This window comes from Borostomias antarcticus (genome assembly GCF_949987555.1).
Source record: "Borostomias antarcticus genome assembly, chromosome: 35".
Lineage (NCBI taxonomy): Eukaryota > Metazoa > Chordata > Actinopteri > Stomiiformes > Stomiidae > Borostomias > Borostomias antarcticus.
Genome location: NC_140268.1, coordinates 316,679 through 326,573, shown reverse-complemented (window position 1 = coordinate 326,573; position 9,895 = coordinate 316,679). Strand labels below are relative to the sequence as shown.

The 9,895-nt window shown below is 51.6% G+C and overlaps 1 protein-coding gene across 1 annotated transcript in view; it reads right to left on the bottom strand.

Annotated features, from left to right (window-relative positions):
• LOC311327863 (testis-expressed protein 2-like) overlaps window positions 1-7,851 on the bottom strand; it is a gene marked incomplete at both ends in the record, with an annotated part of 28,955 nt that extends 21,104 nt beyond the window's left edge. The window contains 7 exons of the mRNA XM_084460968.1: window positions 5-64; window positions 234-326; window positions 546-675; window positions 1,560-1,714; window positions 5,993-6,136; window positions 6,745-6,863; window positions 7,662-7,851. Coding sequence (XP_084317094.1) covers window positions 5-64; window positions 234-326; window positions 546-675; window positions 1,560-1,714; window positions 5,993-6,136; window positions 6,745-6,863; window positions 7,662-7,851 — 891 coding nt within the window. The remainder of the gene's footprint in view (window positions 1-4; window positions 65-233; window positions 327-545; window positions 676-1,559; window positions 1,715-5,992; window positions 6,137-6,744; window positions 6,864-7,661) is intronic.
• Window positions 7,852-9,895: the final 2,044 nt, after the last annotated feature.

Here is a 9,895-nt window from a genome sequence, read left to right as displayed (position 1 = left end):
GTACCTTTCTCTCTGTGTCGTGTTGTAGATCTGCTTTCTCCTGCTGCAGCTTCAGCTCCTGGTCCTGGTGAACACAAGCAGAGAAACCAGATGAATGGATGGATGGAGGGAGGGAGGGAGGGATGGATGGATGGATGGATGGATGGCACACACTCTCGCACACACTCTCGCACACACACACACACACACACACACACACACACACACACACACACACACACACACACACTCACCCTGAGTTGTTTGTGCCTCCTGTGCTCTCCGTCCTGCAGCTGCTGTCTGAGCAGGGCCACCGTGTGTTCCAGGTCCTCGATCACCTCCGAGGCCTGGGGGGGGGGGGGGGGGCGCCGCACAACGTCCCGTTACCGTGACAACACTACGTCCCCGTTACAGCGACAACACCGTTCCAGCTCCTCGAGAGCACGGGTTCCCAAACTGTGAGGCGCGGCCTCCCCTGGGGGGGCCCCAAAGAAATTCAGGGGAGGCGCGGAGGGATGGTTAGAAAAAAAAGGAAAAACATGTTTTTTTATTCCGCGCGTGCGTACCTTGGCGGCGGAGAGCGCGTGCTCCTGCTGGTAGTGGCTGGCGTCCGCCTGCTGCTTGGCCTGCAGCTCCTGGACCGTCCGCTCGTGCCGCTCGCCGTCCGCCTCCTTCTCCATCAGCAGCGTGGCGTTCCTGGACACTCGGAGCGACCGTCACGGTCAGTACGCCTGTCGACCCTTGAAACGCGCGCACGAGCGGTCCGATCCGCGGTCCGACTCGCAAACAGTTTCTCGTTTACGACGACGGCCTGTCTGAGTTGAAGCACAGACTTAGCTAGAACCGGCTTAGCTAGAACCGAATCGGTTCCGCTGACATACAGAGTGGTGGTGGGCCGAGAACTGTTCCCTGGGGTGTTCCCCCGAGCTCCTGAGACCCCTCCGGCTCCCATTCACTCCCATTCACTCCCATTCAGCTGTCAGACTTCAGATGGCAAGAGATGTTTGTGCGACATCGGGGTTTGGACCTGTCAAATCCCATCAGTGGGACACGGGAGGACCTTTCTGGAACGGAATGAAGCTCCCAGCTGGGTCTGGAGCGGGGTTCAGACACGACAGTCAATACTGTCTTTTTCTTTCTTAAGATATTTTTTTAAGGGCTTTTCAGCTTTAATGGGACAGGACAGTTTGAGAGAGACAGGAAACGTGGGAGAGAGAGAGAGAGGAGGACATGCGGCACAGGACCCGAGCCGGGAATCGAACCCTGGTCCGCCGCGCGAAGGACTAGCCTTCATATGGTGCGCGTCTTACCCGGTGAGCTACCGGGGCGTCCCAGTCAATACTGTCTGAAGCAGTTTCAGGCCGTGGTCACACACGCCATTCTTTCGAGCCGCAACCGTGAGCAGCTGCAACGAGGCAACGAAGGGCGTCGCCTCGGCAAAACCTTCTGATTTGATTTGGGAGGGGCGCTCCGGGTCTCCCGACTAAAAGCGGGTTGAAAGCGGTTTGAGGCGGCCGTGGTGTCAGAGCCCGTTTGCGGTGCGTGAGCCCCCCCCCCCCCCCCCCCCCCCAGTCTCTCACCGGCGGTTGGCCTCCTGCAGCTCGGAGCTGATGGCGGCGATGTGGATCTCCAGCTGGTTCTTCTCCTGGGTGACCTTCATCCGCAGAGAGTTGCCGTTCTCCACCTCCACCGACAGCTGCCGGACCCGCAGCTCCAGCTCACGCACCGTCTGCTCCTGAGGGGGGGGGGGGGCAGGGGGGTGGGGGGCGGGTGGGGGAGGGGGGTTAGTCTGAAGCCTTGAGCCCTCATGAAATGGTAAATGGACTGCACTTATATAGCGCTTTTCCACCTTCTCAAAGCGCTTTACAATGGCCTCTCATTCACCCATTCACACACCAATGGCGGTAGCTGCCATGCAAGGCGCTAACCTGCTCATTGGGACCAATTTGGGGTTAGGTGTCTTGCTCAAGGACACTTGGACATGTGGACAGTCGGAGCTGGGATTCGAACCACTGACCCTTCGATCACTGAACGACCCGCTCTACCAACTGAGCTACAACCGCCCCTATAAACTACATGAACGACCACGAACCAGTGCTACAGTAAGACTTGGAACTGTATTGCGCTCTTACCAAAAACGGGCTGTAGTACCTGTGAGAGGTGTGTGTGTGTGTGTGTGTGTGTGTGTGTGTGAACTCTCAAGAAACCCGTTTTAAGAGAGCCGAGGTCTGCACTTCCTGGTGCGGCACTTCACTTGGATGAACCACTCATGTGCGTTGTCCTGAAGTCCTTGCACTCGTATGTTTTCTCAATAAACCAGACTTGACCTGTTTGAGCGAATGTTGGCAAATCCTTTTTGACTAGATCAGTTAAAAATCTTTACTAGTGGAGGGGCGAGTTCCACAGCAGAACGACGGACACTAATAGTCCCGGGCGTTGAGGTGGCCTTCATCACCCGGTTATTGGATACTAGGTGACAGGCTGTCAATCAGAAATCCTGCTTTCAAACCGCAGCAGAAAGTGGCTGGGTTTGACAGACACCTCCGGCACTATCTTAATAAACAGATGCCATTCTCCTCTACCCGGCGCTTGTGTGTGTGTGTGTGTGTGTGTGTGTGTGTGTGTGTGAGTATGTGAGCCTGTGTGTGTGTGTGTGCGCGCACGTGTGTCAGTTTGGAATGTGGCGTCGGCAGGCTGATATAAGCGATGACAGATTTGCTGATTAAAGATGGGAGCGTGCAGTCCTCTCTAGACGATGACAGAGCCAGGCGTTGACAGGAGGGCGGGGGGGGGCGCGGGGGGGCCTGTGCATGGGGGCCGTCACGTCACTGTCACAGCCCCCCGTGATGAGAGGGGTCCTTTGTCTGAGGGGGGGGGCGGCCGGCGGAGAGCCTGTTAGGAAAGCGGAGAGCGAGCCGCCCTGGGCCCGGGCGCGTGCTGACACTTAACGCTCTGGCAGGCGATGAGTCGGCGACGGCTCTCAACGCCACCGCTGGCCTCAACACCTGGACTTAGCGCATTACAGGCCGGGTAACCTGATTGGTTCTTTGGGAGGGGGAGTTACGAGGTGAGAAGGCTGAGGGGGTTCGGCTACGCGGGTGAAGGACAGATCTCTTTGAAGTTCGAAAAGAAAACACTGGATATTAAGATGTGACAGGAGATTACATCTACGGAGTAAGCCGTGTTCTACTCAGCCAAGCACCCAATGTGTGTGTGTGTGGGTGGGTGTGTGTGTGTGTGTGTGTGTGTGTGTGTTTGCTTGCATGCATACCTGCAAGTATGAGTTTAAGCCTCTGCCGTCGTAGAGACCATTGTTGTGACCTGCCGTAATACCCTACACACACACACACACACACACTCGTGCACACACACACGCACAAGCGTAGGAGCAGGGCACATTATCAGCTTGTCTCTATTTCGACACGCCAGCTCGGTTAGTCGGTGTGACCCCTCCAGGCCGGAGGGTGAACTGCATCCGCTGTCTCTGGACCAATCGGAGTGAGGCGAGGCGACGCTAGCGATGGACAGACAGACCGACCGCGGCTCACGCCGGTTCCACCCTCCGATCCCGTCGGCCGCGGATCCAACGCGTCGCATTTGAACGAGCGGGAACCGACGTCCGTCTGTTCTCTACCCTCGGGGGGAGGGGTCAGCTGACCGGTCTGTTCTCTACCCTCGGGCGGAGGGGTCAAGCTCATCTGGTCTGTTCTCTACCCTCGGGCGGAGGGGTCAAGCTCATCTGGTCTGTTCTCTACCCTCGGGCGGAGGGGTCAAGCTGAGCGGTCTGTTCTCTACCCTCGGGCGGAGGGGTCAAGCTGAGCGGTCTGTTCTCTACCCTCGGGCGGAGGGGTCAAGCTGACCGGTCTGTTCTCTACCCTCGGGCGGAGGGGTCAAGCTGACCGGTCTGTTCTCTACCCTCGGGCGGAGGGGTCAAGCCCATCTCGGCGTGAGCTCGGCGCGGTCAGCCCGTCCTGGACGTGAAGCGGTCTGGGCGCCTGTCTAGCCGCGACGCGCTGCGGTGAAAGTTTAGAACGCAAAAGGTGAGGCCGGGCGAATCACAGAGCAAGGAAATATTTACACGCCTCGTCAGGAAAAAGGTTCTAGAAAATAAACCCAGATATACAGTTGAAATAAACCCAGATATACGGTTGAAAAAGACCCAGATATACGGTTGAAAAAGACCCAGATATACGGTTGAAATAAACCCAGATATACGGTTGAAATAAACCCAGATATACGGTTGAAATGAACCCAGATATACGGTTGAAATAAACCCAGATATACGGTTGAAATAAACCCAGATATACGGTTGAAATAAACACAGATATACAGTTGAAATAAACCCAGATATACGGTTGAAATAAACCCAGATATACGGTTGAAATAAACACAGATATACAGTTGAAATAAACCCAGATATACGGTTGAAATAAACCCAGATATACGGTTGAAATAAACCAAGATATACGGTTGAAATAAACCCAGATATACGCTTGAAATAAACCCAGATATACGGTTGAAATAAACCCAGATATACGGTTGAAATAAACCCAGATATACGGTTGAAAAAGACCCAGATATACGGTTGAAATAAACCCAGATATACGGTTGAAATAAACCCAGATATACGGTTGAAATAAACCCAGATATACGGTTGAAATAAACCCAGATATACGGTTGAAATAAACCCAGATATACGCTTGAAATAAACCCAGATATACGGTTGAAATAAACCCAGATATACGGTTGAAATAAACCCAGATATACGGTTGAAATAAACCCAGATATACGGTTGAAATAAACACAGATATACAGTTGAAATAAACACAGATATAGGGTTGAAATAAACACAGATATACAGTTGAAATGAACCCAGATATACGGTTGAACGGACCCTAAGGACCGTGTGGGATGTTTCCCCTTGATGATGCAGCGCAGCCCGGGGGAAGCAGCAGGAACCGCGGCCCCGTATAGAAAACGGCCAAAACAAAAGGCTTTGCAGAACCCGGTATCATTGAGACATCAAACAGAGAGCCTGGGGTGCGCTGCGAGGCCGACATCAAGTGTGTGTGTGTGTGTGTGTGTGTGTGTGTGTGTGTCGTAGGTATCAGAGGGTGGAGGTCAGCCTAAACTAACAGAGGCAGAGAAGCTAATTTCCAGTGACAGAGCAGTGCTTTCATGTCGGGGGCCCCTGCCTGACTGCGGACTGTGTTTAATTATTAAAGAGGGCTCTTGCTAGGGGCCCCGGCCGCACCGTCACGCTTTTAATGCCTCTGAAATGCAAGCCTGCTGACAGACTAAGGCCAGGAGCGGTGTGTGTGTGTGTGTGTGTGTGTGTGTGTGTGTGTGCGCGCGAGTTTACCTGTGACGGGCACCGAATGCTAATGTCCAGTTTAACAATGCTAAATTCATTAAGCAATGCCTCTCACTGGCCCATGGTGCAGATAATCTCCTCCCTCCACATTACCCCCCCCCCACCCCACCCCCCGTCTGATCACAAGTAGTGTGTGTGTGTGTGTGTGTGTGTGTGTGTGTGTGCGTCGGGGGCCGAGCCGTTGATACGTTTACGAGGTGAGAGGCGGGAGATAAGAGGGGCCATCTCGCCCCGCTGGCCACAGAGGAGCCCCGGCTGCGTCCAGCTGAGTCGGCGCATCCCGGACGCGACAGGAAGCGCCGTGTCATGACCCGCGGGGACAGCAGGGGCGGAGCTTATGACGCGCACCCAAGCTCACTTATCTGGCCCCTGGGTGATTACTGTTTTTTTGCTTCCCTCTGGAATATGTAGGTGTGGGTCGTATGCCCACCTCCCTTGTTCTCTGTAAAGCGCATTGTGTTGCCTCTGGGTATGAAATGCGCCGTACAAATAAAGCTTTGATTGATTGATTGATTGATGTGTGTGTGTGTGCATGCATACATTTTAGTACGTATATCAGACTGGAATAAAAACACGGAGAAAGGTTACGACCGGGTGTCAGTGATGGACGGTGATGTGCCTCCCACTCCCTCCGCTCACCGTGGCCTGGGTCTGGGCGCCGTACTCGGCCTCCATCTTGGCCAGCCTCTGGTTGGTATCCTCCAGCAGCTCCTGGATGTTCTCCGTGTGCTTCTTCTGCAGCTCGAACTTCTCCTGCTCCATGCCCGCCACCGCCGCGTGCAGCTGGGGGGGGGGGGTGGGGAGGGGTCACAACACAGCCAATCACAGCTACTCAGGCGTGCACCAATGAGGGGGAGACGCGGCCGACACCGGCACTTCCTGTCCTGCGTTGCTCGCTGCGACACGTTTCTTAGCTTTTATTGCCTTCTTTCTTTCTGTTAAATAATCTATTTCATTAGCTGTATCACTGCTCCTTCATCCAGGGGTGAGGAAGAACTCCATTTTAAGGGGGAGAGGGCTAAGTTGTCTCATTACTTATGAGCAACTTTTTCCTAGATTCCGCTTATCATATGCTACACTATGTGACCCTGAACGCGTGAAGCGGAGATTTCATTAAGATCTTATTTGGCGCCAACGGCTCAGTTAGCTGGAGTTAGCGGGAATGAACAGGGAATTTACAGAGGGCATAAAGAGCATTGGTGTTTCAGCATTCGTACCGCGCTATCTTAGCCGAGGCCTCTAGAGCAAAGATGTTCCTGTTCTATGAACCCCGCCCGATTTCACTGAGGTCTGCTAGTTTTAGTCTATCAAAGGCATCTTCCTCTGGCTTCAGAGGCGCTGGGGAGCCCTGGTCCGCTGGAAATCGAAGCCCCCTTCGACGTTTCCCGTACCTTCTTCTCCCACTCGTTTTTCTGGGAGTCGGCGCTCTGATCCGCCATTTTCCTCAGCTCGGCGATCTGCTTGTCTTTGCTCTCGCGGACGACCTGGCACTCGCGCACCACGCTCTGAACTGGCGGGGGCGAGCGAGGAAGAGGGGAAAAAACACGCGGAGAAGAAAAAAGGTTAAGACGCCGCCTCGGGGCGCGCATGCAGACTGACGGACAGACGCACACACAGACAGCACACACACTAACAGACCCCTCACCGAACACACACAGAACGGCAGCACACTTGAATCCACCTCAACCCACTGAGCAAAGACACGTCTAAAAGACGTCTTTTAGATGTCTTTTTTGACTTTTTCGGACGTCCAAAGACATCCAATTAGGAGCCAGAATGAATGTTTTTTTTTTACGTTCAGATATTGGACCCGTTCTGCACGTCCACAGACGTCTTAGAGGGGTCCAAGCCAGACGTTTGAATATTGAGGGGTCCAGCAGACGTACAAATGGGGTTCTGGACCCACGGACGTTATTAAGACATGATCTGAACGTCTCCCTGATGTTGCGTGTTTGCTGGGAACCTAAAACGTCCTGAAATGGTAGCATGGCGTTTCACTCATCCCCCTCATATTTCACGTCGGCACACCATAAAACATATCAACGAGTTCATCAAAAGTTGCAAACTACAGCTTAGAGGTTAGATGTAGCTGCAAAACAAATGGACTGCGAGTTCTAAGCTGTTCCACCGTGGAACCTGACTGAGATAGCAGTGGCCTGGAAGCAGCACAGCTGGCTAACGTCACACCACACCAGTGGGGTCTTCTCCGTGACCGGAATACTAGGTTTAAACTTCAGGCTTTTACTCTTGAGTGTTCAGAGACGCAATGGTGTAAACAGACCCCTCCCCCACGCCGCGACCTCCTCACCTTTCTTCTCCAGCCTACCGATGTTCTCCTCCGACTGCTGCTGCTTGGCCCGGTACATGGCTTTCAGCTCCTCCATCTCGCCCTTCTTGCGGTCCAGGATCTGAGGGCGGGACAGACAGCGTCGGGTTATTTTCGTCCCGTTTTTGAACGCTTCAGGAGCTTCCAAGCTCAATCTTGCCTTGTTCAACATATTGGTATTGTCATGTTAGTGTAGAGGTAAGGTGCTTTGTGGGTAGTTATTGGTTATAGTCACATGTTGCGCTTGTTGCTTTAACGTCCTAAATTGTTTGGGGTCAGTGACAATAGGGTACCGGTAATTAGAGGTGACAAATGTCAGACATAGTGGTGGTGTTCCTTGTTTTCTGTCACATTAGATTTTTTTATCTGCCATTGTTTTCAAGAATGTTACGTTTGCAGAGCATTGTGGGATGTGTTCTTGTCTGCTCCTGTTCAAGTATTATCCCCTCCCATCCCAGCCCCCCTGCGGCCCACCAGCATCACAACCGCATGTCACAGAGGCCACCGGCTTCCCTACGGCCACCTGTCTCATCAACAAGGCTCATGTCCCCCTCTGACGTCCCTGCAGCCTGTCCAATGTTGTCTCCATGTTATGTGCCATGCCCAAAAACAAATTCCTAGTATAGTATGTTGAAAAACAACAATGGCAATAAAACAAATTCGGATTCTGATCCAGAATAAACTTGCAAATAGCTCCTACGTGTTACTTACTTTACTGCTTCGTTGATACAAAGTTGTGATACATCATTGGTGGGGACTGGGCACTTGCTTTCAGCTATTGTGTTGTCACAGCTTTCACAATAAATATACTCCTTTATTTATACAGGTGAGCTTTTGAGACCTAGGTCCCTTTTTAAAAGAGCCCTGAGAATACATACAAAAAGTGGAGACTTGAACTAAACACAGCTATGAAACAAATACAAAATAAAATCACAACAAAATAGTCCAAGTGTGTTAAACAAATAGGCTAGTCTACAATTCCCATTTTAATACCAAACCATATACTGTACCAAACCGTCAATTGGCTACACATGAGTTTGTGTGATTAGGAGACATCGTTTGAAATGACATGTATGATGCATCATTTGAAAGTTTACAATCTGCACTTTCATAATCTGTAAAACATTTTTTTAAGTAAAAGAAGAAGTGAAAATTGACATTGGCCAACATGTGGCACAAAATACCAGTTCCTGTCACTTGGATTGTTGGCAATTGGCTACACCTGAGTTTGTGTGATCAGGTGACTGGATCTGCTTTCTACCAGCTGCCTAGCTAGCCAGCTTAATTAGACAAGAGCAGCACACCCACTTTATTTAAGCAGCCTCCAGCTAGAGCTTCTAATGGGCTGTCAAGTTGTATTCCAAAGCTCATGAGGAGTTTACGGCGACTGATAGCCATGCCTCTTGGGATCTCTTTGAGGTAAGTGTAGGGTGCCTTATCTTTTGAAGAAGATTTAATTTTTATTTGATTAAGATCAACTGAATTAGGCCTAACTTTACAATTCTTTGTTCTACAGGGTATCCTGGATTTGTGTTCTGCTTTTTGGGGGAAGTATATGTTTTCCACATCAAAAAGGTAAATGTTAGTTTGAAGTACTTGTGTGCAGTGAAGCATGCTTTCTGGTCTTCTCATCAACTTGTCTTTGACCCCTGTAGGCTATCGCTATCATCCTTATGTCTGGAAAACTGGAAATTCAAACAAGCAAATGTCTTCTGGAGTCTCCTCAAGCAGATCTGAATCTGACCGTTCCTCTAACTATGGTCTTGGCCCTGCTGCATATCAATCCCCCAGTGCGGCACCAGAGCAGCCAGAAAATAACTACCCTAGTAGCCTGGTAGCTAGCACCTCTGGCTATTCTCATCCTGGACAAGTCAGTAGGTTTGACCACCTTATCCCACAAAGCTCTAGACAGCCTTTCCCTGTCCAAAAAGTTGCTGAAACCCAGGAGCCAAGAGAGATGTCCCAGGCCAGCAGAGTCCCTGTGTGGGGTTTGAGGAGAACTGGCCTGCCATCTCTGTCCAGCAGTTTCTATAAACAGCGAGAACAGATATTTGAGTTTCCTGTACCTAGTGGTCAAGCCAGTGCTGCAATACCCCAGGAGCCAAAAGAGATCTCCCAGGCCAACAGCCTCCCTGAGTGGGCTTTAAGGAGACCTGACCCACCATTTCTGTCCAGCAGTTTCTATGATCCGCGAGAACAGACATTTGAGTTTCCTA